At 42.3% G+C, this 25850-nt stretch overlaps 4 protein-coding genes across 11 annotated transcripts; 1 reads left to right on the plus strand and 3 right to left on the minus strand.

Annotated features, from left to right (window-relative positions):
- Positions 1-345: 345 nt before the first annotated feature.
- On the minus strand, positions 346-8035 carry ess2 (ess-2 splicing factor homolog). The gene is made up of 10 exons (XM_061799115.1): positions 7622-8035; positions 6976-7138; positions 6236-6313; positions 5988-6160; positions 5796-5913; positions 4349-4482; positions 3402-3504; positions 3198-3307; positions 3002-3117; positions 346-1214 (listed from the first exon to the last, which is right to left on the minus strand). The coding sequence occupies exons 1-10, from the start codon at positions 7766-7768 to the stop codon at positions 935-937; spliced, it is 1422 nt and encodes a 473-aa protein (XP_061655099.1). The 5' UTR covers positions 7769-8035; the 3' UTR covers positions 346-934.
- A 594-nt stretch (positions 8036-8629) lies between these two features.
- On the minus strand, positions 8630-17702 carry LOC133490161 (homeobox protein goosecoid-2-like). Of its 7 annotated transcripts, none has more exons than XM_061799849.1 (6): positions 17470-17658; positions 17178-17371; positions 11423-11451; positions 11112-11309; positions 9352-9626; positions 8631-8920 (listed from the first exon to the last, which is right to left on the minus strand). In XM_061799849.1, the coding sequence occupies exons 4-6, from the start codon at positions 11260-11262 to the stop codon at positions 8843-8845; spliced, it is 504 nt and encodes a 167-aa protein (XP_061655833.1). In that variant the 5' UTR covers positions 11263-11309; positions 11423-11451; positions 17178-17371; positions 17470-17658; the 3' UTR covers positions 8631-8842. The 7 variants fall into 7 exon arrangements, with proteins under 7 accessions (XP_061655837.1, XP_061655836.1, XP_061655833.1 ...); XM_061799850.1 differs by having other exon boundaries at positions 11423-12790; XM_061799853.1 differs by lacking the exons at positions 17178-17371; positions 17470-17658 and adding an exon at positions 13417-15812 and having other exon boundaries at positions 8630-8920.
- Positions 13145-18611, plus strand: LOC133490159 (uncharacterized). Of its 2 annotated transcripts, none has more exons than XM_061799844.1 (3): positions 13145-13379; positions 16065-16353; positions 17540-18611. In XM_061799844.1, the coding sequence occupies exons 1-3, from the start codon at positions 13250-13252 to the stop codon at positions 17775-17777; spliced, it is 657 nt and encodes a 218-aa protein (XP_061655828.1). In that variant the 5' UTR covers positions 13145-13249; the 3' UTR covers positions 17778-18611. The 2 variants fall into 2 exon arrangements, with proteins under 2 accessions (XP_061655828.1, XP_061655827.1); XM_061799843.1 differs by having other exon boundaries at positions 16065-16348.
- Positions 18612-20578: 1967 nt separating this feature from the next.
- rnf185 (ring finger protein 185) lies at positions 20579-25390 on the minus strand. Its single transcript, XM_061799846.1, has 6 exons — positions 24777-25390; positions 23185-23203; positions 22988-23100; positions 22834-22888; positions 21646-21763; positions 20579-21574 (listed from the first exon to the last, which is right to left on the minus strand). The coding sequence occupies exons 1-6, from the start codon at positions 24965-24967 to the stop codon at positions 21477-21479; spliced, it is 594 nt and encodes a 197-aa protein (XP_061655830.1). The 5' UTR covers positions 24968-25390; the 3' UTR covers positions 20579-21476.
- Positions 25391-25850: the final 460 nt, after the last annotated feature.

Genomic DNA, 25850 nt, shown 5'->3' on the forward strand with positions numbered 1-25850 from the left:
ATAACGCCACAACATCGATGTCGAGTCATTAGCCTGTCTATGGTGTTTTGCTATGTGTGAGCATTAAGATAGCAATACGGAAAAACATGAACCAGGAAGGATGGAACCATCAAAATATTGGCCTTATTTAAGCAAACAATTTGATATTGTTGAGTCCAAGAAAGAATGCGTTATGTGTCAAACGCTAGCTTAGCCTGCTCTGTTCTATTATCCGGCCCAGTGAGCATTTACAGTACATTATCAACAGTCCTGTAATGTTTTAATTCAGCAGTTTTTTCCCATTTTTTTTTTCCTCTTCTACAAATAAAATGGCCCATTTGTTTATTTCAAAGTCTAAGGTCCTCCCACCTTTGATCAGTTTTTTATTTTCCAAAAATAAGTTTGTTTTCTTTTAGTACAAGTGACAATACATTTTCTGGACATTCTACCCAAAAAAGGTTTATAATTGCCTTGTAGATGCAGCTAGATTGCGCCAATGCACTATTTTTTGTTTTTTACTTTGGACTGACTCATACAATAGAATCTCATCCCTTTTTACTTTCAATAGTTCCTTGACCCTACAAAAGCAATACTTTTCCAGGACTATGACATCTTAAAACATTTTCAGCCAATAACACAATAGGTTTAAAAAAAAAAAAAAAAAAAAAAAGGGAGCAAAAACACTGTCCCAACATTGACCCATTTTATATTTCAATTGTTAAAAAGAACATCTGGCAAAAGGCAACATAGAAAACAGTGTTAAACCTGATATTTCCGCCTGTGACTCAACTTTTGATGACAGTTCTTGGATATGTGTGTACTGCTGCTATTTTGGTATGCGTGAACAACACAAATAAATAAATGTAAAATGCTGAAGCTTCCGACACAAAAATGTAGCAAATGAATTCTCGACATTGCAGTTAGTCCACGATTGAAAGTCCACCGAAATGTCCTTTTAGAAAAAGTCCGAGGCTTTCCGCCTCTTGGGCAGCTGCAGCAGATTGTCGGTGAGCGACGACTCGTCCTGCGCGCCGGGCGTCTTGGCCTTGTCGGGCGTGGGCGTGGCCGAGGGCGTGGCCGGCCCGCCGAAGGGCGACTTGCAGCCGGCGGCGCGGTGCGAGGGTGACGGCGTGTAGCTGGCCCGCAGAGCTTTGTCGGTGTACTTGCTGGACGTGCGGTTGACCAGACGCTGCAGGGCCGGCGTCAGTGCTGGGCTCAGGCCTTTCGGGGTCAGGCTGCCAAACAAACACAAAAACAAGTCGCCATCGTGTCACGCTGTGGCACAAATTATTACGCATACAGTGAACTATATCGGAGTTCATTTTTTGCGTATCTCAAATTATTGTTCCGGAAACGCCATTAATCTGGGCCAGCACTCCCAAAAAGACCTGCCAAAAATTTGCTTTTTTAATACGGAAAATAGCACTCACTCTACAATATTGTACTTTACAAAGACCTACAATAATAACAATTAAACGGAATGTATAGAATTTGCCCATGAGCTTGTGGCCAAAATGTACGCGCTGGGTATGATCAAATGAACGAGACTCATTTAAAATATCCACACACTGGCTTTTATTCTCACTCACACCCAACCCGCTTCTTCCTTAACGATTAATCTATCTTTTTAGGGTTTAATAAATGTGATAAAGTACAAAATAGCGTATGTGCAGCATCAAACATCTATACAGGTTCACTGCTCAGAGCGTCTATAATCCAATCACCCAATGTGTGTGTGTGTGTGTGTGGGGGGGGAGGAGGTTGTGAGCCGGAAGTGTCATTTTTTTTTTTGCAATGGTCCTCTCCTATCGGGTTCGACAGCATTGCGCAGTGGGCGGCGGGCCTAAACTGCAATAATATTAGTTGCGTTCCGCAGCGGATAAAGAATTGCATGCCTGTGAGTGTTGTTATATTCTCTGTCTGCATGTGTCGCTACCACTTGTGTTCATATAGAAGTTGCTTCAAGGTTTAGAATTATTGTGACATCAGTGCTAGTTTTGTTCGCCCATCTATGGCGTTTTGCATTGTGTGTTAGCATCAAGTTTGCAGACTTTCTTAAGACAAAGTGAATGCGGTTTGGTTAATTACACAACGTGTAATTCTCTTTGTTTAGTTTGACAGTAAACTTCTACTGGGAGTGCCAATAAACTGCTTGAAACAAGCCTTTGGCCTCCCCCCCCCCCCTTTTTTTGTTCGTGATCTGCCAAATCCGCCTAAAAAAAATAAAAAATAAATAAATATATATATAAAATATATTTTGAAAAATTGAAAGAGTGACGGCTCATATCATGTAAAACTCGTGCGGCGAAATACCAATATAAAGTGACTTTAAGCAATTGTTTTTATGGGTTTTTACAATTTACAGTGAACTTCCATTTATCGCGGGAAACACATTCCAGACTCACCTGAGATTGGTGAAAATCCCCGATAAAGAGAACATATAAGTTTAGATTTTTTACTTTTACATCTCCCACAAGCTTGAAACACATCTTTTAAATAGCTAATTATTTTGCTATTCAAAACAAAATGTAGAAAAGTATTCTAAAATATATATAATATAGAAACTTTAGTAAATGCCATTATTTTACCTATACATTTTAACCTGTTTTTAATGGTCAAAAGATTAACACTAAGATTAGACCTTTTCCTTGTGAGATCACGGTTTTAGAAAAAAAAGTTATACTTTAACCTCATAAAATTGTTAAAAAAAAAAGACAGCGGTACTTTCCTAACCGTACCTTTTTCTAAACATTTATATTTATTATTATGTAATTACGCCATTTTTACAACTGCATTCTTGCAAGATTACAACTTTTTATCTAAAAAAAAAAGTACTATTCTTGTAATATTAAGACAAAAAAAAAAAAAAAGGATTTCATTTTCACTCTTGTCCTAAGATTATGATTTAATCTTAGAAAAAAACCCTCTCGTAACGGAATTATGCGCGCAGCCTTACATCAGCATATTGTTCAAAATTAGGAACCCAGTGTCGACTGCGTTTGAACAGGTGTTAGGCGTTTACCTGGCCAGATTCTCTGTGACTTTCCTCAACGCCTCCTGCTTTTTGGCCCGATTTTTGGCGGCCGCTTCGTTGGCCATCTTCAAACCCAGTCGCTCTCGTCTGCCCGGCTCGGGAATCTGCCCGGACGGACAACGCGCCGATAAATGTCCGCATTTCCACATTGCTTTCGTACAAACACCGCGGACGCTTTTGGTACCTTAAACGAGGGGCCGTGGTTCCTCTCGGCATACGGCGTGTCGGATCCGTCCAAGCGAAACGGCGTGCTCTCGATTTCTCCCCACGTCATTAGCGGTGACTCGGCCACACCTGAGACGAGAAAGCCAATGATGATTATGGGAATCATCCCTCCTTCGCCAAAAAAATAAAAAAAACGTTTTTGTGCGTTTGTTGAGTTGCTCACCAGGGGCGGGGGACGGCGTCCGTTCAAAGCCGTACCCGTTCACCGTGGGAGAATCATGCGGAATCAACTCTTTGCCATCTGGACCCACCTTACCCTGCTTGAACTGGAACGCATCGCACCACAGGGACAATGTGACTTCGATGGAAAATTGGACTTTCCACTTTGTTTCCCAAATATTTTGGTAGGTCTGTGATGAAGTGCTGCCTCCACAAGTGAAAATACCAATTTATAATAGTTTTTTCTTTATTGAGGCTCACATGCACTTTGCAGTTCATGCTCCCTACTTTTTGACTCGAGGCTAGAGGTGCAACAATGAATCCATTAATCAAAAAGTAAATCATTATCAAATTCCTCTAAAACTATATTTTTTGATTGATTAACCATTTAGAGACCTTGTTTGACTTAAAAAGTCTTTGGAATTTCAGCCTCTCAACAGTAAATATTCTCCAATGTCTGTAGTCCTCCATGAAAGCAGACTGATTACCTTTACATGCAATCAAAATAAGACATTTGCAAACATCAGTTTTCACTTTGGAAAACAAAAATAACAAATGTACAGACCAAAGTAGTAACTGAATCAAAAGCAGTTAATGTTTGAAATAATGTCCTGTTGTTGAATAAAGGGATGTTACTGAAAACACTTTTGTGGTCCAATCAATCGAAGCAATAATAATCAGGTTAATCAATTATTAAAATCGTGAGTTGCGGCCCTACTTGGGGGCCAACAACTTTGGTCTTCATGGTAACATATGCCATACTCAGCGTTGGCCCAGCAGTAGAGGGGGCGGGATTAGGTGTGTCTCAATTGAACCAGACAAGGCTGCCCCTTTAAAATTGCCTCATATCAGCAAGGTTTCAAAGAGTTAAGACACCCAGAAACTGTTGAAAATTGTGAGAAAAGAGCCTAATGTGTCTTGTTTCAAGCTAATATTGCGCGTGTACGTCACCTGTGCGTTGAGTGCTGCAGCCTGCTGAATCTGACTCTTGTTCAGCGTCTTGCTGAACGGGTCGCCGGTGAAGCGCGTGTTCCTGTGAACCACCTCGCGGGGCTTCTTGAAGAGCGCCTCGTCGTCTTTCACACCTAATACGTGGTCACATTGATGTGGACAAATTGTGGAAAATTGCCATTTTAATGTGAATTGAACACGACATTTTTTTTTGTGCTTCAATTCAATGGAATAACTCGGCTAAGTTGTGTTAAAAAATAGGTTGATACAAAATTTCTTCCTCAAAGCTCCGCCGAAACCATTTTTGCGCCACCGTTAAGTTTGTTTCACACGGACACTTACTGCAGACGCACGTGGTGTTGTGCCAGTGAAAATCTTGCCAAAAACGACAGTGTGTCTGAAAGTGATTTTTTTAAAGTAATGTACATATAACGTGATGTATGAGTGAGCTGAATGGTAGTTACCATCTTTTTTTAACCTAAAATGGCAAGCGCTAGCACGCAAATGCTAATCGCAATTGCTAACCGTTTAGCATTTTGTTGTCTCAAATACTGCACACCAAATTTTGACTATACACTCACTCTGCAGTTTAAGGATAGAAGTCCATCCCTCATGAATGAGAATAAAATGTACGTTAGTAGTAAAGGGGGAAAAAAACCATAAATATATTGAGGGTGGGGGGAAGACTCCTCGATGGAATAGTCGATAGGAAAATCGATTCCAAAACGATTTGATGGTGACAGCCCGAGACTGTTGACCGTTGTGCTGCTCCTATTAGTGTGTGCAACTTGGCCACCTGGGGGCAGTGTAATACAGAGCTCCTCAGTGAGCTGCAGTAATATTATAACAGTAAATAAATAATAACAATATTAGTCGTGGTGACTCTCCGATATTCTCTGATCAGTGTTAGCATTATTCCCAGGATTTACCGCCGAAGATGGTGTGGCGCTCCTTTGGTTGCCTCTCAAAGCAGGCTCTCGCTCTTTGCCTTTGATCCTGGACACCCACTTTTTGACTGCGCTTTAGGCGATTGCTGACATTTTGCAACCTTTTAAAAATGTTTCGTGGTGGTTGCCCTTCAAAAGCAAGAAATTCAATCACAGCTCTCTGCTTCTGACGGGCAACAATGACGTCATTTCCAAAATGGCTGAGAGGAAGAGGGTGGCGTTTGTCCTCAAAGATCCGTTGTTTATAGGGTTATTACACTATGACATCGATGCTATTTACTAGCCCGTCTATGCCGTTTGTTTTGTTTCTGAAGCCACCGATGTAGCTGTGAAAGTGTGAAATTTAAAAAACCACAAACACCTTTTGGTTTCCAACCATTTCTGAAAGTGTCTTCCTATAAAAGAGCATTTATCCCAAAAATGATGGTTGAAATTGCACATTATTATTAACTGTAGAGGTTCAAGTGTAGATAGTGAATTTTTTCCCCCATTCATCTCACCTTCTGGGTAATACATCAAAGCATTCTTTGCTTTATATTCCCACGTTTCCAGGCCGGCTTTTACACACTCAAGCGCGGCCTTCTCTGCTTGTGGCAAGGCGAGGTTGTTCTCATGACGCTGGGGAGAGACAGAAAACCAAAGCTTCATCCAATAATATACTGTGCTATATAAGAGGGGGTTTCCTCTGTTACCTGTTTGAACTCGGCTTCGGCTTCGTACAACCACGCATGCTTCATCTTTTCCTTGTCCTCGGCCAGCTCCATGATCTGCTCAAACGACGCATTGTCCTCGCTAGTGTTTTTTGCCAGGAAGCGATCCAGCGAGGGCAGCTCCTTCTCCTCAGCCTTGTCGCCCGCCACGCTTTCTACATTTAAAAAATATCCACGGACATCACACGAGTCTGGTGGAAGAACAACAGCTGTATGTCTGAATGACTTACCGGCATCTACGCCTCTGTTGGAGATGGAAGGCGATCCTGCGCGGCCCACCGGCGTCTCAAAGCTAGCCGGCGTCACGTCTAACCCGACAAAAAGTCATTGAAGTAATCACTAGGGCTGTCACGATTAGTTACGACAACTTTGACAATCAAGATCGTCAACAATTTATTATTATATATATATGAATGTAAGATTGATACAGTGCAGTTTGGCGGCCGACCGATGTGCCTACGTGGCGGCCATGTTAGTGGGGGCAACGTTCCTATCAAAGGTAATACATTAAAAATGAATGAGAATATGCTAATTTATCAACCGAATTTCATGAGGTTTACTATTTTGTCGACGTCAAAGCATGTGCTATTAATACCGAACATTTGACAACAATGTTGCCTATGAAAGGTTATTAACAGTTACCTTGCAGTGATTGTACATGAACATTAAACACAACTAAAACATAAACTTAACTAAACAGTTAAAATGTTGAAGGCCAGAGCATTTTAATTTGCATCTATAACCATGTCAGGAATACTGGTACAAGCTCCAAAGTTTATGTTAAGTTGAATATACTATTACCTAACCAACATTGTAAATAAGAAACTGCAATATATTTATAATTATACTATGATCCTATTAGTCGACTAATCGACTATCAAAATAATTGTTCCGTTGCAGCCCTAGTAATCAATGTGTAGGAGTTTAACACACACAAAAAAAAATAAAAAATAGAACATCCTTGACTCACAGGGTGCAGAGGATTGGGGTGTGTTTTTGGACTTCCCGTAGCGGATAGAGATTTCTCTCATGCGCTCCAGGTCTCCGCTCTCCTCTGCGTCCAGATAATCCTTCTGAGCCTGCAGTTTGGTCACGTCTGGGAAGAAGTCCCTCTGGATTATCTTCTCCAAGTTCTATCAAAGGCATTCACAGAGTAAAAAACATACATGTCAAACTTGTTTTCATCAGGGGCCACATTGTAGCCAGGGTGGCCCTTGGGCCCCCTGCTCGTTGAAACAATTTATTATTTGGCTTCCATAATTCTCTAAAGATAGAGAGAAACTGTTATTTTCTAACCAAAGTACTCACGCGTTGAGCAAAATACTTTACTCACAAGAATAAGTTCAACAATAAAGAAAGGTTTAGGTTTTTTTTTTAAAGGCGATAACAACAATTGTTTAACTACTTTAATACCAACGTTTAAGATAATGCATCCCTGGCCTTTTTTTTCCTTTATGACTATATATTATTAACTGTACATTGTTGTTTGTACACTGTTCTGTTTAGTGTAAATGACCAATTTATCAATAAAGGTTATACAAGCCTAATTAACACTCGACCTGCGCATGCGCAAGAGTGACCATCCGAATGGCACCTTCACTCTTGACGTGACTTACCTCAATGTAATCCTCCTCGTTGAGGACCTTTTTGTGCGGCTTCCCCCCGTCCGCGTCTGTGGTCTCCGGTCTGAGGGCGACGGCAGTGAGGGAGGCGGGCACCAGAGTCCCGCACAGGGCTCTCCTCACACTGGCGCTGCCGTCCATGGTGGCGCTGCCGCGGGCCCCCTTGTTGACACCCTCGCCCGGAGAGCTAAATGCGGCTAACAGTCTCGCGACAACGGCCCGACAATTTTGCACAATCTCAACAGAATCGTATAAATTAGTTGTTAAAATGTCCCCGCGTTGCGTAGTTCCCCCCCGCCGTTTTTAGCTAAAGACGTGTTTAATCAGGCATTACGACGACGAACTGCTCAGATTGGGACCGGAAAACACAAAAGCGAGAAACAGACTGAGGCGTGACGTCACCGGAAGTTGTCGTCGTCGTCTTCTTCTTTGCTTGACAACTGGACACTCGGCTGCCACCAGCAAGATTAAAAAAAAAATAAAATAAAAAAACAACTGCCACTGTCACTCGTTCGGATTTGCTCGTTTATCATAAACCACCAGTTTCTCTATTGTTAATTATTTTTCTATTTATAATGCAATCAATCAATAATAGGGGGATTTTGGAGACATTTAAAGCGGTTCTTTTTTTATTTATTTTGATTTGAAAATACATTATGAATTGTAACGATATTGATGATAAATACAGTAATTTTAACTAATCAATTTAAATACATTTGACTAATTTTAAATGTTTTTGCATATTTAAATATTTTACGTTTTTTTTCAATGTTTTATGTTGTTTAAAAGCAACATAAACTAGCACAAAACCCTCAATTTCTCAGGATGAACGTATTCATGTATTCATATACTGTATATAAAATACATTATATATTGCTGCATTTTCAATATTGGGTGTCATTTGTTTCATTTTTTAAAGAAACCTTTTGTGTGTGTGTGGTGTGCAGAATCGAGGCAGGCGGCCACCCGGCATTGTGCTCGAATGCGAAGAGCAGAGGCCAATTCATAAAACACGCATTTATGGAGGCTGCTCCAAAGTCGCATTCAAAGATTATGTTTTGATAAAACCCAGAAAAAGACAATGGCAACATGCAAGCTTTGCAACTCAAAGATAAGAGAAACAACACCAAGCCTAATGTTTCTATGCGTGTATGATTATGGTATCATTCTTTAATGTAATGCATTTTCATTTTCCAAAAAAACATACACTAATGGTTAGTTTTCTGTGTTTCCCGTGTAAAATGAGAGTCTTCGCTGGCGCCTCCACTTGGCTCTCCGGTTTTTAAACCAAACCTAAAAACAGAAAAATGGAACAAAATAACTATTAAAAATTAAAAAATAAATCACACATTTAAAAAAATATACTTTTTCACTGGGAAATAAATATTTAAATTCCCAAAATAATAAAATATTTGTTCTTTGATTTTCAGATAAAAAAAAAGAAAAGAAAATGGAGATACACACTCTGATGCAAAAAACGAACAAATGAAATCACCCACATTTTTTAATAAATTGTTTTGTTTTCAAACAAAAAATCAATCATGTATTTAATGTTTAAATCTCCCAAACCATAAAATATGTCTTCATTGCACAAAATTTAGAATGACATGCTCTGTTACACATTTTGTTTGAAAATGAAAAAAAAAAAATCAAAATGTGAAATTGACCCTAGCTAAGAAAAGTGCCCGACTTGACCCTCGCCGTCCACCGTAGCTCCTCCTTACCTCCACCCTCTCTTCTCGGAGGCGCGTGCTCTGCGCTATCTTTTCTCGGGCGTTGACGTCCGGGTAGTGGTTCTGCAGGAAGACTTCCTCCAGAGCGTCTAGCTGCTCCTCGGTGAAGATGGTTCGGTGTCGCCGGGTCCTCCTCGGCGTCTGGGCCGCCGCCGCTTCCTCGTCTTCTTCTCCGACGCCGGGCTCCGACGTCGCCGCCCATCCGGTGAGGGAGGGAAGCCCGGTAAGTGGTCGCGGTGTTGGCGCCACGCAGCGGCAGGCCTTACCTTGGGGGAGGTCACCCGTATTTCCAGTTATGAGAGGCCGCTCGGTCCATTTTTGGATTTGTGTGGAGAGGCAAAAATTGAGTCACTAAAATTTGGGCCGAAGTGAAAAAAACAACAATGGAACAATTAAGGTACTGTAATGGCCTGGCATTTGGGCAAGGAGAGCCACAGACAACGTTACCGCACCTTATTTGTTCCATGTGGTGGCGCTTCTGAAACGCAAAAAAAATGGATCAAACGACGGCTCGTGACTTGAAAACGCAGGCACGGGGAGAACATGCAAACTCCGACTTGAAAAACTCATAAGATATAATTTCATATTTTTGGAATTCATTAATTTATTCACTTTATTATTTATCTAATATTAAATATTGAATATTTTTTAAATCCCCAAACGAGGATTTTTTTTGTTTTAAATCCTTTTAAAAAACAAAACTTTTTTACTGTACATGCTCTTTGTTAGAAAATTTGTTTAGCTGAATAAGATAAAATAAAAAAAAAAATGTAATAATATTGGGTATAAAAAACAAAGTTATCAACAAAAAACATTTATCCCTGTTTTTAAATTAATTGAATTATTAAATAAATTATTTATTTAATTATAAACTTAATGTAAAAATGAAATAGATTATATTTTCAATCCCAAAACTCAAATACATTTTTTTGTCAAATAAAATAAAACACTCACACAGAATTTAGAGAAACCTGCTTTTGGAAACTTATTTTGGACATTTGAGATGATGACATTTTATTAAAAATTTGTCAATAGTAAAAATAAATTTAGATATAGAAATACTACATTAGAATTACATTTTTTTAAATAATTTTGTTGTATCTCAAAAACAACAATAACATATATTTGTTAACTAAAATGATGCAAAATCACAATATTTGTAAATAATATGTATAATTTTGCAATTAATTTGTAATTCATTGTTTATTTTATGGCAGCACGGTGGTTCAAATCCCGGCCCCGCCTGTGTGGAGTTTGCATGTCCTCCCCGTGCCCGCGTGGCTATTCTCCAGGCACTCCGGTTTCCTCCCACATCCCCAAAACATGCGTGCTAGGTTCAATGAAGACTCTAAATTGCCCGTAGGTGTGAATGTGTGTGCGAATGGTTGTTTGTTTGTATGTGCCATGCGATTGGCTGGCGACCAGTTGAGGGTGTACCCCACCTCCTGCCCTATGATAGCTGGGATGGGCTCCAGCACGCCCACGACCCACGTGAGGATAAAGCGGTCCAGAAAATGGATGGATGGATGTTTATTTTATTTTATTTTTTTTAATTTTAAATCCCAAAACAAAAAAATCCTCAACCCCTTAAAATCCTCAAGAAGAACAAAAATAGTTGCGCTTTTTTGAAGATGATATAATTTCACAATTTGAAAATATTTTGTTTGTGTGGGTTCAGAAAAAAAAAAGAAAAAAAAGAAAAAGAAAACCCACAAAATTGGGGGCCCCCTCGTGTCGGTTGCAAGTCTTACCTTGACTCGGGCGGTCCGTCATCCCGTCTCCGCAGCAGCAGCAGCAGCAGCAACAACAACACAAACACCACATCGCCGGATTATCCCGGGCAGCGCTTGGATAAATCCTCAGGATGTCTTCGACAGTGAACGGGAACTTTTGCCTGTCCATCTCCCCGACCTCGACGAAACTGTGCTCGGCTCCTTATGGAACGCCACCTGGGAGAGAGAAAAAAAAAAAAAAAAAAAAAAAAAAAAAAAAGGTAAAATCCCCTCTACCAGACATAAACCGGCTAATCTAGGGCTAGTTTTTGTGAAAAGGTTAATCTCACCTTCTTGATTCCTTTTCATCAGATTTTGGCTGCATAAAATGAGAAGTGGAAAAGAGCCAAAGATTCTCATTGTTGGCGGGTTTACAGAGAAAATCTCGGTATTAGAAAGCCGGATTTAAGGGGGGGAAAAAAAATAGCTAAAGTTTTCACTCAGCAACTCAGATTACTGTTTAAGCAATAAATGCGGGTTACGATACGATACAGATAGACGATGAAGCCATCTCGTTGCGTGTTAATTGTATTTTTATTTTTTCCTCGCAATTTATCAGCGTGGCGCAGAGTTTATTTCATAGCAGCCTGGCAAACGCGGCGGAATTAATGGATTTCCACAATGTGTCCTAAGCTCCTCTCAAGCGGCCTTTGGAGAGCTGATAACAATAAACACCATCTCATCCCTTTCACGCCGGCTTTAATAGCTCGCCAGATGCTATCTGCGCTCATTGTGCGCCTCAAACGCCTCACATTTCATTACCGGGGATTAAGAGCATAAAAAGACGCGGTTTGGGATGCTGGGAAAGTCATATTTGCTCAAGAAGCCACTTTTGTTCAGCTGCAGAAGACAGAAATATGTTAGAAAATCAAACGGATGATCACTTGATTAATAGTTCACGGTTGATTTCGAGGGGAAATGAACAATTAATTGATTAGATTTCGGCGAACGTGAGAATCCGTCTGTGATGTCATATTGACTTCTTTTAACAGCAGAAGCAATTATGCCCATCCCGACAAACCTCCCACAAAAAAAAAAACTATGCTCACTAAATGGCTTTCATTATAATTGACAATTAATAAAAAAAATTAAAATCCAGAAAAAAACCCACAAATAAACTACAAATCTGGTCCCTAAAACGCAAATAAGGGGGAATCGGTCCATCGGGAATCAGTTCCCAAAAACGTGAATAAGCGCGGGATTGGGTTCAAAAAACACAAATAATCGATTATAAAAAATTGTTAGCGATTAGTTTGATAATCAATTAATCAATGCACTTTTAGTGGTAAACTACATGAAATTAGCTAATAATAATAATACATTTTATTTCAAGCACCTTTCAAGAAACCCAAGGACACTGAACCACACAATAGAAGTTAAAATCATATCGAGAGAAAATGAATAAAATAATGTAAAATTCCATTCCAATAATCAATGTTTATGTGGAGCTCATCGACGCGCTGGTCTGTAAGCCACTTGTGCTTTGCGGTCGACACATTGCTCTTTATCTTCTTTTTGCCGCGTGAAATGATCCCAAACTTTGAACATTCTGTCTTTCACGCACTCCTTCCCGGTTTGCGCTTTTCGCTACGTGAGCCTGCAGTGACGGTCCGTGTGGAAAAGGATCGCTGTAAAATCCTCCAATATTGCAAAAAAATCTGAATAAAGAAAGAAATAGAAACGTGAATACGTATGATTTTAAAATACGGTGAGACCAGAAAAAGTGAAGACTAATACAAAACGTGAATTTCCTTTGGTGGATTACAATAAGTGTAGGATCATTTATTCAATTGAATTTTTTTTTTTTTGGGTGAAAATCTATATTAAATTTCATATTTATATTTTATAATTATATAGTGAGGATAAATCTTAGCACTGAAGGAGAGAATGTGAGTATTTTTTTGCCTCGTCTGCTAAAATGACAAACCCCCCCCCCAAGATGAACAGCATCAGCAGCAGAGATGACGTAACAAAAGCGGACTTTGTCACCACCTGGTGGCCGCCGCCGTCATTACGGCACGCGGCAGAAGCGGCAAGTGACGTGAAAGTCGGCGGAGAAGGCGGAAGGCGAAGTCTGCCGCTTCCGCGCACCACCAAACAACCAAGCACAAAGAAAAATGGACGAAAAGTTAATAGTGAGCGTGTTTAAGTACCCAGTGCTGTACGATGCGACTTTGGTCGAATACCGCTGTATGGACAGTCGGATTATCGCGTGGAAAAACGTCAGCACTTTAGTCGGGCAACCGGGTGAGTAGCGCCGAGTCGTTACGGGCTCAACTTTTACCGAGTTGGATATTTGGTTAAACGGGCACAAATGGTCCAAATGTCCTCTCGGGAGTCCGAAAATAGGCGATGCGAAACTTGTGGCCGTCCTGTGACGTTCGCTCCAGTCGGGCTGCCGCGTGGAACGACGCGACAGCGACCGGACTAGCGGTAGCCGCCGTCGCCGCGGTAGCTCGCGGTAGGCCGCGACGCTTCCGAAGTCGGCGGGGCGGCGGAGGCGCCGCCGGCCGCGTCGCCGTGCTACGCGCGCGGCAAGAGACGGCACGCCGCGTCGGTCAATCCGCGTGGAGCTCCACAAGAACCGACGGGGACGGAGACGCTCGCGCCTTGCGGTGGTGCGTTCAAATGCTACTTGGAGTCGGCTCATGTTGACCACCGTGCTCAACATGCCCGTGATAATCGGCAGCAGAAAAATAAATAAAATTAAATTTAAAAAATGCGACCAGGAGGTTTGGCTGGGCGATTACGGAGAGACGGGAGGAAAAAAGTAAAACAAATCACGATAAATAAACAAAATTATTCATTGAAAAAAAAAAAAAATATTTCGTCAACTACCAAAACTCAACTTTAAATTTAACTTAAAAGAACCACAAATAAATTAGTAAGTAAAATAATAATATATTAAGTAAATAGTAGCAAACGATAAGTTTAAAAGGAACAAAGCAAACATTAGACTGGAGGTAGTGGAAAGGGAAAATATTTGCTTTTCTTTTTTTATTTATTCATTTCTTTTTTATTTCCGGACGGGGGACCGGAGGGTGTGTTGCAACTACAGGGGAATCACACTCCTCAGCCTCCCCGGTAAGGTCTATTCAGGGGTGCTGGAGAGGAGGGTCCGTCGGAAAGTCGAATCTCAGATCCAGGAGGAGCAGTGTGGTTTTCGTCCTGGCCGTGGAACAGCGGACCACCTCTACACCCTCGGCAGGGTCCTCGAGGGTGCACGGGAGTTCGCCCAACCAGTCTACATGTGTTTTGTGGACTTGGAGAAGGCGTTCGACCATGTACCTCGGGGAGTCCTGCGGGGGGTGCTTCGGGAGTATGGGGTACCGAACCTCCCGATACGGGCTGTTCCGTCCCTGTACGACCGGAGTCAGAGTTTGGTCCGCATATCCGGCAGTAAGTCAGACTTATTTCCAGTGAGGGTTGGACTCCGCCAAGGCTGCCCTTTGGCACCGATTCTGTTCATAACTTTTATGGACAGAATTTCAAGGCGCTAGCCGAGGCGTGGAGGGGGTCCGGTTTGGTGGCCTCAGTATTGCATCTCTAGATTTTGGCAGATGATGTGGTTCTGTTGGCTTCATCAACTCTCACTGGAGCGGTTCGCAGCCAAGTGTGAAGCGGCCGGGAAGATTATCGGCACCTCCAAATCAGAGACCGTGGTCCTCAGTCGGAAAAGGGTGGCGTGCCCTCTCCGGGTTGTGGATGAGATCCTGCCCCGAGTGGAGGAGTTCGAGTATCTCGGGGTCTCGTTCACGAGTGAGGGAGGAATGGAACGGGAGATCGATAGGCGAATCGGTGCAGCGTCCACAGTGATGTGGACTTCGTATCGATCCGTTGTGGTAAATCGAGAGCTAAGCTGAAAGGCAAAGCTCTCGATTTACCGGTCGATCTACGTTCCTCCCCTCACCTATGGTCACGAGCTGTGGGTCGTGACCGAAAGAACGAGATCCCGGATACAAGCGGACGGAATGAGTTTCCTCCGCAGGGTGTCCGGGCTCTCCCTTAGAGATAGGTTGAGAAGCTTAGTCATCTGGGAGGGACTCAGAGTTGAGCCGCTGCTCCTCCACATCGAGAGGAGCCAGATGAGTTGGCTGGCGCATCTGATTCGGATGCCTCCCGGACGCCTCCGGAGGAGATCCCGGGGACGACCCAGGACACGCCAGAGAGACTACACGCCTTTCGGCTGGCCCGGGAACGACTCATGGGGAGAGGGAAGTCTGGGTGTCCCTGCAAAAGCTACGGCCCCCGCGACCCTACCTCGGATAAGCGGTAGAAAAATGGATGGATGGATGGATTAGGGCTGGGCGAAAAACAAAATAACTCTGCTAAGTCAACTTCAAAAATAGGTTGACGCAAAATTTCTGCCTCGAAGCCCCGCCGGGACCATGTTTGCCCCACCGGAAAATGTTTCACACGGAAATTTCTTGCAGACGGACGCAGAGTTGGGCCACTGATAAACTTGGTCAAAAACGACAGAGGAGCATGTGTGATTATTCAAACACTTTTTGATGCGAGCTGAATGGTCGTTAGTGTTTTTTTGACCTAAAACGGTCATCGCTAGCTCGCTAATGCTAATCGCGATTGCTAACCATTTTGCTGTCTCAAGTTTACACCATACAGTCAGTACCAACGTACAGTTTAAGGATCAAAGTCCATCCCTCATTAATGAGAATAAAATGCATGTTAGTAGTAAAAAAATGCATGTTAGTAGTAAAAAAAAAATAAAAAATACAAAATGTGATTATTATTCGATTATTCAACCAGTAATCAATAGAGGATTCGATTATAAAAAGATTCAGTAAAGTGAAGCGCTGTGAAAAAGTACTCACAGTGCTTCACTCTTAGAGAACTTAAGAAATGTGTGTAGAAACAAACCATTTTTGCTGTACTTTTATTTTCTGTCCATCTTCTAACCGTTTCCCGCTGCAGTGGACGATTGCAAACGGAAATGGAAGAACTTGAGAGATCACTTCATCAAAGAGTTGCGCAAAGAGGTGCGCAGCAAGTCGCAAGGCGAACTTGTTAGCAGCCGCTGGAAGTACAGACAGCAGCTGAACTACCTAGCGCCATTCTGCACTCCCAGGCGCAGAGTGCCCGACTTGGACCAAGACCGAGACCGCCAGCGCGCACCCGCCGGCGCTGAGGCCGAGACCAAGCCCTCCGACAAGGCTGACGTACTGCCCGTCGCCAAGATCCCAGATGTCAGGTCACAGGCAAGGTTACTATAGTTAATAAAAAAAATAAAATAAAATGAATACTGCACAGTGAACCCCATGTTTATCGCGGGGGAGGGAGGATACGTTCCAGAACCACGCGCAGTGGAGCCTTGAGATACGAGTGGCCCGATTGACAAGTTTTTCGCGCTACGAGCCGTCGTTTGGCCCATTTTGTTTTGACTTCCGAAAAAGAATAAACAATGCAAAACACCACGAACTAGCTAACAGCAACAAATGTAGACGAACAATTCGACAATACTCTATTTGTTATCCTCTGCGAGGAACGACTGATTACTGCGGCTTACTGAGCAATCTGCTGTATGAGGAACGTCACGTGACCAAACCCGGAAAACAGATTAGCTTCCTTCCCGTGTATGCTACGCTAACGAGCATGACGACGGGTTGATTACATGTGTTTGAAGCCAAAATTGCTCAAATTTTGCTTTCTTTTTGACTGCTGTCTTCGGACAAAAGTTAAATACATGTATATCATTTATTCATACAAATATGATACGATATATGTAAACGTACGAAGCCTAAACATCAACTATTGTCTTCTTTGGTGGCTCTGTGGTGACATATTGTGTTAAACAAAAGACATTGTAGATGTTTAAAATCCCTACGGTTGCTTCGAACCGAGAGGAAGCGCTTAGACTTGTTTTGCCGAACGCGGAAGTAGGTTGCGCTTATACTGGATTGTGACCTCTGGATGTTTGTGTCAAAGTGGATGAGCCAACGGAAATTAGCATTGATTATAAACCTTCAAACACTTGCTACTTAACACACAATGAGAAGCAACACATACAATAGATCATACAATACTCACAGGCACAGTAGATTTTATCCCTGCTCTGTGGGAACGATGACTATTACTGCAGCTGTAGTAGGGGACCTACTCTGCCTCTTCTTCTTCTTGTCTATTATGCTGCATGCCTTCCAGTAGAGCTCAGTGCTGCCTGCCATGTTGTGGCAAATTGTGGTACTACACTGAAGACGTACAAATTCAGACTTCTCGGTTCTCTGTAAAAAATAAACAAATGATTGCTTAAAAATCTGCGTTATAGCAGGGTTCACTGTAAAGGTGAAACATTTTCAATAATCAACAAGAGTCCACTTACTGCATGACTGAGAATGCATAGACAAAAAAAAAAAAAAAGAATGACTAATCCCAAACTATTCTAAACTTAGTCCCAGGTGGCGTTTGTGTACCAGCTCGTCTCCCCGGGAACCAGGATGCCGCAGAGTCCTCAGAGCGTCAGGAATGGAGGACACAATCGGCCTCCGTCTCCGGCAAAATGGGCGAAGAAAGAAAAGGGCCCCTCGTTGGACTCGGACAGGTCGAGGGACGAAGACGAACTCTTCCTGCTCAGCTTTGTCCCGGCCCTCAAGAGACTGGCGCCTCAGAAGCGATACCAGACCAAACTGAAAATTCAGCAGATCATGTACGAGGCAGAGTTCAACGTGGAGCAGCCGGAAAGTAACCACACGAACCTTCCGGAAACACAAGACTAAGACAGATCTTTTGTGTGTGTGTTTTCTGACGTGTTCAAAGAAAATTTATATCGTCCCTGTTGGGCGGACACCTATTTCCAAATATGTTCAATTTCATATTTTTTTTTTTACAAATCAATACTGCTGGTGAATCCCTATGTGGGTCTGTTATTTTTACAAATATTAACCAATCTAAAAGGTTGAAAATTGTTTGAGGTCAAATCTAAATTCCACCACTTCACTCCACGGGGCCTTGCGGCATTACGTCTCCTCAAGATTGAAAGTTGCAACGGGTTAGAAATCCTCATCGCGCAACACGTCCTCTGCATTTATGCTGCTGTTTTTTTTTTTTTTTTAAACGCCTTACAGCGACTTTATGCAAGTTTCCCAACGTCGAAGCCTTTGCCGAACTATGTGCCGCTAACGCTAATCAGTGCTAGCATGCAGCTCTGCATAGCTTTGTGGCTCTGACATGATGGTGCTTCCGTGTAGTCCGGTGGCAGGAAAGTGGCTTTGGATCTTTGCCCAGTCTAGCTGCCAAATCATGGGCAGGGTTATGTAAATTAGCCCCACTGTTGCATTACGATCCAGGACTCGCTCACAGAAACAAAGAAATAGTCAGCTCACGAAAGATTTCCTTGGTTGTTTAATTTCACACTTGATGGATGGATGGGCGGGCGGGCACCCCATATACACCATTATTGGGATACAACCCACTATAGGTTTTTTTCCATAATTGTCCCTATTAAACCTTGACTTTACGACCCTTTCTGCTTGTTTGTACAGTCTGTTTCTTCTGCCAACATCGGTTCTTATCATTAGCGTGTTTATTTTTTAACGTTTCAAATTCCAATTTGCTTGCACAATGCTCGGGTTGTAAAACAACAACAACAACAACAAAAAAAAATATATATATATAGTATAGTCTTTCTACAGCCAGCAGAGGGAGAGTCCACTCCATCCATTTTTTTATACTGCTTCTTCTCACTAGGGTTGTGGTTATGCTTGCGCCTATCCCAGCTGACTGTGGGAGAGAGGCAGGGTACACCCTGAACTGGTCGCCATCCAATCACAGGGCACATATAGACAAACAACCATTCGCACTTACATTCACACCTACGAACAATTTAGGGCCAATCCCAATTCTACCCCTTAGCCATTCTCCTTCGTCTTAGCCGTTGGTTTTGATGCGCGCACAAGAACGAAGGGGTATCCCGTTTCCTAGGGGAAGGGCTAAGACGAAGGGGCGCTCACTTGAAAGAGAGGAATCGGACAGGCGAAGAGCTTGTTTACAAGATGGTGGAGCAGACAAGGAAGTATATGAATGTAAGTGTAATGTAATTATGGACATCCATACTGGCGGGACCAGAAAACGTGTCACCGGTCAATGTGACCCGATAAACCCGCGACCATGGCGACAACAACAACGCGCCACCCCAATGTATTGTGTGTGGGGGTAAAAAGAACAAAATGAGGTGTGGTGGTCATCACTGGTGCTCTGGAGAGGACGTCCATTCAAGGATTGCTTTAGGTATGTTCATGTACTTTGAATACAATACGGCTTGCGAGCAGGCAACAAAACGTTATGTAGCCTAGCAAGCTAGTGCTAGCACTAACTGTTGTACGTAAACGTGCCGGTATTCCGTCGAATCGTGCTCTCAAGCTTCGGTAAACATTGGTTCGTACATGTGAATAAATGCTGACAACGGCGTGCAAGTACGTTGAAGACGGAAAGCACGGGAAGCGATGCACCGGTGTCAATACGCAATCCTATTGGTCGACGTCGAGGTGCGCTCTCGGAGAGTTGTCGTTGATATGTCACACTACATGGAAGCTATCCCCAAAAATTAAACATGCTAGACTTTTCATTTTGGTGTCGTAGGGCCAAATCGGTAGACGTGGATTATTGTTCCGAATAAAATATGTCGGGGCCGATCTGGGAAATCGGCTGCGATCACTAATCAGGCCAATATCGGGGCTAAAATCCTGTAGTCTGATCTCGGCATTAACCCTTCAAACAAAGGGATAAGGGGTAGAATTGGAATTGGCCCTGGGAGTCTTCAATTAACCTACCATGCATGTTTTTGGGTTGTGGGAGAAAACCGGAATACCCGGAGAAAAGCCACAGAGAGAACATGCAAACTCCACACAGGGGAGGCCAGATTTGAACCCGCAACCATAAACTCTGAGGTAGATGTACACACTAGTCGCCCACCGTGCTGCGAGCTTCCCCTCCTTGAAGTCCAAATTGCAACATTCATTTCACATTTTTCACCACTGGAGTGCAACAGGCCATTAAACGGCTTTTGCATGAAACGGCTCTCTTGTCCAAATAATGACAAATGCTGTACTCTGGTAGAAAACTAACTTAAAAGGTTTTCAGGTGTTTCAATTGGGTTTCAATTGGCCCACAGATAGACCCAAAAGGTCCAATTTGATGTAAAACAAATTGATGTGAGAGTCACTGATGGTGTAGTGGTACACTCGCCTGACTTTGGTGCGGGCAGCGTGGGTTCAGTTCCCACTCAGTGACGGTATGAATTATATGTGCCCTGTGACTGACCGGCGACCAGTTCAGGGTGTCGTCCGCCTTTTGCCCGAAGTCAGCTGCGATAGGATCCAGCGCCCCGCGACCCTAACCAGGATAAGCGGTGTTGAAAATGGATGGACGGATGGACAGATTGATAAGTATAAAAACCTCAAGTTGGAAAAGACAAAAATCAGACAAAATCGACATCCTTGTAAAGCAGCAATTTAATGTTTTCTCCTCATCAGAACATAAATGCTGACAAGAATATATAGTTTTCATTCACACAATTTTAAATAGTGAACTGACATTTTTATATTGTCCAATCACAATCACGCATTTCCACATTGTGAGCATTTTTCTTTGTGTTTCAGATATTAAGAAAAAAAGACTCAAAATGCTGAGATTTTCACTTGATAATGTCAATGTATTATTGATACACCCTAAAGGATCAAACGACTATTTGAACAGCCATGAATGTTAACATTTGCTTGAAACTCATCTAAAATAAAGATTGCGATTGGTGGAGGACCTGCCGCGAATGGCGAACATCTGCAACTTCATTGATGCGCCTCCTTAAAAGCTTTATTATTGCCTATAGATGCCACGAGATGATGGCATTCTATTAGACAGTGCTACGCCCCGGCGAAATGAAGCTCCTCCCCTCACTGCGACATAGTTCCTTGGAAACAAGATGCCACAAGATGGCGCCAAAATAATACTTTGATATTAGACTGGGCTTTGGCGGGGAGTTTTTCAACGAACAACAGGACGCAATCTGCAAATCGGCGAATCCGTGGAACACTGAACTACCGGAGTCCTCCCAATCAACAGCGACATTTGGGTGATGGCTGGAATCCATTTAGTTTAAGGATTATTGGTGCTATCATTATTATCCAATGGCCACTTTGTTTGATGTATTAGGTACACCTTTATAAACCAATGCACTCTTAACGTAAGGGCTGTATTATAAATTGTGCCGTGTTAATTCCACAGTCAGCTCCTATTTCTTTTTAAAATACTGCAGCCTTCAATCTCACGCAGCTTTCTATGAAGAGAAAACAAAAGAGTCTTATCTTGTCGCTACGACTAAATCCTGTGTGGTGTTCACGCTATGAGGAGCCAAAACATGATGACCAGAGCCACGAAGAGGAAGAGTCGGGACAGGAACTGTTCGTCCAAGTGCTGCGGGGTTCCCGGGGCAGCTGTGAGGGCGATTGTGGGGAAAATGTTAGGATTACGAGACTTGGATCCTTTGAAACGTACGCTCAAATACCTGGAGGGGGTCTTCCGTCATTTATGTTAAAGGCTGTGGCAAAAATACCAAAGGGGAAGGCACCTATTCCAAAGGACATCTGAAAACCTCCGTCCCCAAAGCCGAATCCCTGGAAGCCCTGGGAATGTGGAGAACAGGCAAGGCTAGGTATCACAGCCCCCTGGTGGCCAAGGTGCACACACCAGAAGAAGCAGCGCAAAGCCCATTGAATTATCATGATGTACAATGCGTTTAATTCTTTACTTTCCATTGAATTGTGTTATTTATGTGTGTTTTTATAGAGTACAATACAGTGGAACCTCAATTTAACGGACTAATTGGGGAGGGGTCGTCCGTAAAATCTGATTGTCCTTTAAATTGAAGATTTTTTTTTTTTTTTTGCTGGCCTAAAATACACAGTACAGGACAAAGTTATTGTAAATAAATACAAAAAAGCTTTAAAATGTTTGAAAAGTTTTGAAGTATATCCAAACTTGCCTCGCTGGTGCGTGGGTGGGAACGGTGATTTTGAGTTCCAACTCGACACCATTATCTGTCCGTTAAATCCTAAATCCATTAAATCGGGGTACATTAAATCACGGTTAGACTGTACTGTAGCAAACATTTTTGTTGGTGTTTTTTGAGGGGGCTTGAACGGATTTATGCAAACATACATAGACCCCACTTTTAATAATTGCCTCATGGCGCCACAAGTTGGTGGCAAATCTCAAGAGGAAGCTCCACAACTCATTTCAACATTGCTACTTGTCACCAAAATACCACAAGATGGGGCCAAAACAACATTTGCATATTTTATGGGGCTTTGATTGGAACGTTTAGTTCAGTGACTCTTTTGTGTACCGCTTGAGGGAGCTGGCATACCACCAGTGGTACTCGGACCGCACTTTGAGAATCACCGGCACAGACTGTTAAATAATGTAAATATTCTACATTGGATGTGTACAGAACATGACATACGGTCTAAATATGCTACTTTAAGAGGCGTATCAAACAGTCCATCAATGTAAACACAGACGTATGGGATATGTGTTATTTGAAAGATTCATGTAAACAGTCACAAATATGGGATATAGTGTCGGCATTAAATGGGAATTGTGCAGATGGAGTCGCAGTGTAAATCCAGCCTGAGACACAGCTGTGTGTATTCATGCGGTGCGTTCAATGACACTTGGCCTGAGTGGTACTCACGCCCCGGTTTTCTGGCTCGGGCCTTTGGCCTTGAGGTCGCGGGGGTGTTTTTTCTCTAAAAAAGTAGAGTGGGGCAAAAAAAAAAAAAACAGTTTTGACTTCAGTCAAGTGTCACCATGACCTCGTTTCTGTTTTGTACCAAACATCTTCCCACCTGGGGTCCTGCTGACTGGTGCTTCCGCGCCCATATAAGGGGATGACTTTGTCCCTGCTGATGCCGGCTTTACACACCGGACACACTTGCCTGCTGGGTCTTGTCTCCAACCACTTGAAAAACAAATAGACAAAGTATTTATTACAGATAAGAACACTGATCACGAGGAGTGTTTGTAAAGAGACAATTGTGCTTACCTGGTGTAAACAAGGCCAGCTGATGGGAAATCGAGACCAATTACAATTGGGGAGTATAGGGAAAGAAAGACCTCTGATTAGTTACACAAGACCAAGCATAAATACAATCTTCAACTCCAAGTAGGAGTTTGTCAAAGTACGAGCCGTCCAATCCACCCAAAATGGCCGCTTCAAACTGAAATGGCCACATTTCAGACATGAGTCCTTGCGATGTTTTCATGTGTCCTTTTATGGTAGACATGTCCCGCTAATTTCATGTTCATCGGTAAAACTGTTGTCGGGGGCTGAATTTGTTCCCTAACTTTCCAGGCACGTTTTTTCACTGAACTCATCCAAAATGGCTACTTGAAATTAAAACAGCTACATTTCCCGTTCAATTGTGACCATGGATCCTTGCGACCTTTTCTTGCGTCCTGTTGAGTACACCCAATTTCATCTGGATCGGTTATCATTTCATTTGTACCTGTGGTTCAAAAGTGAAGCGTGGTGAGTCTCTGTCGCCGAAATGCACGAGTGAAGTCAACAGTCTCTCAAATAGTCACAATCTCTCCTTTATTTCTTGCCCATTTCCTCACTTGGTATCATTAAGAAGAAGAAGTCCCGATCCATTTTTTTACATTTCCGATCCGATATTGCAGCCTTGAGGTGTTTTTGGGACATACTTGGCAAAATAAAGATGATTCTGATTCTGAAATTGACAAGCAATCATCAAAATAATCGACAACTTTTTGCTAATCAATTTAGACCGAGCCATTGTATAACTTAAATGTGTCCAAATCCTCTGCTTTCAGCCTCTCAACAGAATTTATTATGATTTCTGTAGTCCGCTGTGAAAGCAGACTGGTTATCCTTCGTGTTTTTGCAAATAGACGTTTGCAAACATATGCTATTACTTGGCAAAATAATGATCAACATTTTGCCCTGATTTTCTGACCGATGTTATGGACTGAACCGGTAACTGAATCGTGATCATTTTATGTTTGCGCATTTTCTGCATTTGCACTGTCAATTAAAAATAAGGTTTTTCAATAAAGGGATGGAAATTATATATTTTTAATCCAATTCATCAATTCATTGAAAACCAATAGACAGATGAATCAATTATTAAAATTGTTAGTTTCTGCCTGAGTTAGGATTAAGGGTTAATTTAGGTTAAAGTTAAGGGTTAGTTCAAGAGATAGTATATCTATACATTTTTATGCACAGAAAAGTAAACTTACCATTTCAGTCCAATATTTTTAGTTATGCAAAATTTGGGAATGGTCTGATTTTTAAATACATTTTCTAGGAGTTGTCTGGTTTTGTAATGAAATGAAAAACACATTTTCAATTAAAAAACAAATAAAAAAAATCTAAATGTGTCTCTTAATTGATTATAATTTAGAATTACCTAAAAAAAAAAACTAGAAATATATTTAATAATAAATAATTACAAAGGATACACAAATAACTTGGATCCATAAATAATAATTTTTTAAAAAACAACAACAATTTTAAAAAATGGAGATGTGTGCTTTTGCGTTTGCACTCTTAAGTGATTTTGAAAGTCGAAAGCGGAAAGCCCAGCATGGTCGTCGAGCAGCGGTTCCTACCAGAAGAGGTGCCCGCACAGGCTGATGACTGCATCCTTGGCGGTGTCCAGACAAATGTTGCACTCAAACGTGCTGTCCTGGTTGACGCCGTCGCCCACCGCCGAGCTGTTGGATCCGGGGCTCGCGTTCTCGGCGGCGGCGGCTCCAGGAGAGCCGGCGGCCGCAGCAGAAGACGGGGCCGCGGTGGCCATTTCAACTACAGCTCCAGTCGGTTAACAACAATTTGTAGCCAGCTGGTGAAGCTCCGCCGACATCCAACGCGTCAAAAGCCGCACATGAAGACACCAGGAGCGGGCACAATGTTCCACAATTTGACGTCGAGAATTGAGTCAAAGCTACACAGCTGCTAGTTGCTTCCTGGTGGAAAGTCGGCAGTCCGGACGTGGCTAAAAGCTAAGCTAGGAAAAACAACTCGTGTGACTCAAAATACGCTTTTGAAACAGAAAGTCCGATTTGGTTGTTCGAAGTTCAGGGATCTGGCTACGTCACATAGCGACACACTTGGCGTTCATTTGCGTCTTCTTCTTCAAGATACAAACACACGAGAAAAATCCTCTTCGTCTCCAAACGCTAATAAAATCTTCTTCTACTGGCAGTTTACGAGCACATTGCAAGTAAAAGTACACAACGCCACCTACAGTCAGGAAGACTTCACCACACCAATTTAAACCGTTCCACCTTCAAAATTCAACATTGCCCAAAATCCCACTTTCGCCGAGAATTGCAAAAAAATATCCGCTCAATGAAACATTCCTTTAAAAGTTCCTTACTTTCCCAAATTCCACATTTGCAGCATTCCCAAATGTTGTATTATTCCACATTTTCCATGACAACATTCTCGAATGAATACAGACATTTGACATTTTTTCTCAAACAATTCAAGCCATTCCACCTTTCAAATGTTCAACTCATTCAGGACCGTGGACTTGGGAACTGTTTCTATCAAACTTCTCAATCTGTCATGTTCACTCGGGTTACCTTTGATAATATTTACCTTATATATTTATTTATATCTGCGGCACGGTGGCCGACTGGTTAGAGCGTCAGCCTCACAGTTCTGAGGACCCGGGTTCA

This window comes from Phyllopteryx taeniolatus, chromosome 15 (assembly GCF_024500385.1).
Source record: "Phyllopteryx taeniolatus isolate TA_2022b chromosome 15, UOR_Ptae_1.2, whole genome shotgun sequence".
Taxonomy (NCBI): Eukaryota; Metazoa; Chordata; class Actinopteri; order Syngnathiformes; family Syngnathidae; genus Phyllopteryx; species Phyllopteryx taeniolatus.

What these genes read in the sequence shown, in the direction of transcription:
- rnf185 (XM_061799846.1), bottom strand. Translation starts at nt 24,967, where the DNA reads ATGGCCACCGCGGCCCCGTCTTCTGCTGCGGCCGCCGGCTCTCCTGGA. An exon ending in ACCAGTCAGCAGGACCCCAG is followed by an intron (nt 22,889 to 22,987) that starts GTGGGAAGATGT and finishes CTACTTTTTTAG; the next exon opens with AGAAAAAACACCCCCGCGAC. An exon ending in TGACGGAAGACCCCCTCCAG is followed by an intron (nt 21,575 to 21,645) that starts GTATTTGAGCGT and finishes TCGCCCTCACAG; the next exon opens with CTGCCCCGGGAACCCCGCAG.
- LOC133490161 (XM_061799853.1), bottom strand. Translation starts at nt 11,262, where the DNA reads ATGGACAGGCAAAAGTTCCCGTTCACTGTCGAAGACATCCTGAGGATT. An exon ending in GACGGACCGCCCGAGTCAAG is followed by an intron (nt 9,627 to 11,111) that starts GTAAGACTTGCA and finishes ACCTCCCCCAAG; the next exon opens with GTAAGGCCTGCCGCTGCGTG. An exon ending in TCCGAGAAGAGAGGGTGGAG is followed by an intron (nt 8,921 to 9,351) that starts GTAAGGAGGAGC and finishes TTCTGTTTTTAG; the next exon opens with GTTTGGTTTAAAAACCGGAG.
- LOC133490159 (XM_061799843.1), top strand. Translation starts at nt 13,250, where the DNA reads ATGGACGAAAAGTTAATAGTGAGCGTGTTTAAGTACCCAGTGCTGTAC. An exon ending in CACTTTAGTCGGGCAACCGG is followed by an intron (nt 13,380 to 16,064) that starts GTGAGTAGCGCC and finishes TTCCCGCTGCAG; the next exon opens with TGGACGATTGCAAACGGAAA. An exon ending in TCCCAGATGTCAGGTCACAG is followed by an intron (nt 16,349 to 17,539) that starts GCAAGGTTACTA and finishes TTCTAAACTTAG; the next exon opens with TCCCAGGTGGCGTTTGTGTA.
- ess2 (XM_061799115.1), bottom strand. Translation starts at nt 7,768, where the DNA reads ATGGACGGCAGCGCCAGTGTGAGGAGAGCCCTGTGCGGGACTCTGGTG. An exon ending in CCGAAGCCGAGTTCAAACAG is followed by an intron (nt 5,914 to 5,987) that starts GTAACAGAGGAA and finishes GTCTCTCCCCAG; the next exon opens with CGTCATGAGAACAACCTCGC. An exon ending in CTGCAGCACTCAACGCACAG is followed by an intron (nt 3,505 to 4,348) that starts GTGACGTACACG and finishes GATGCGTTCCAG; the next exon opens with TTCAAGCAGGGTAAGGTGGG.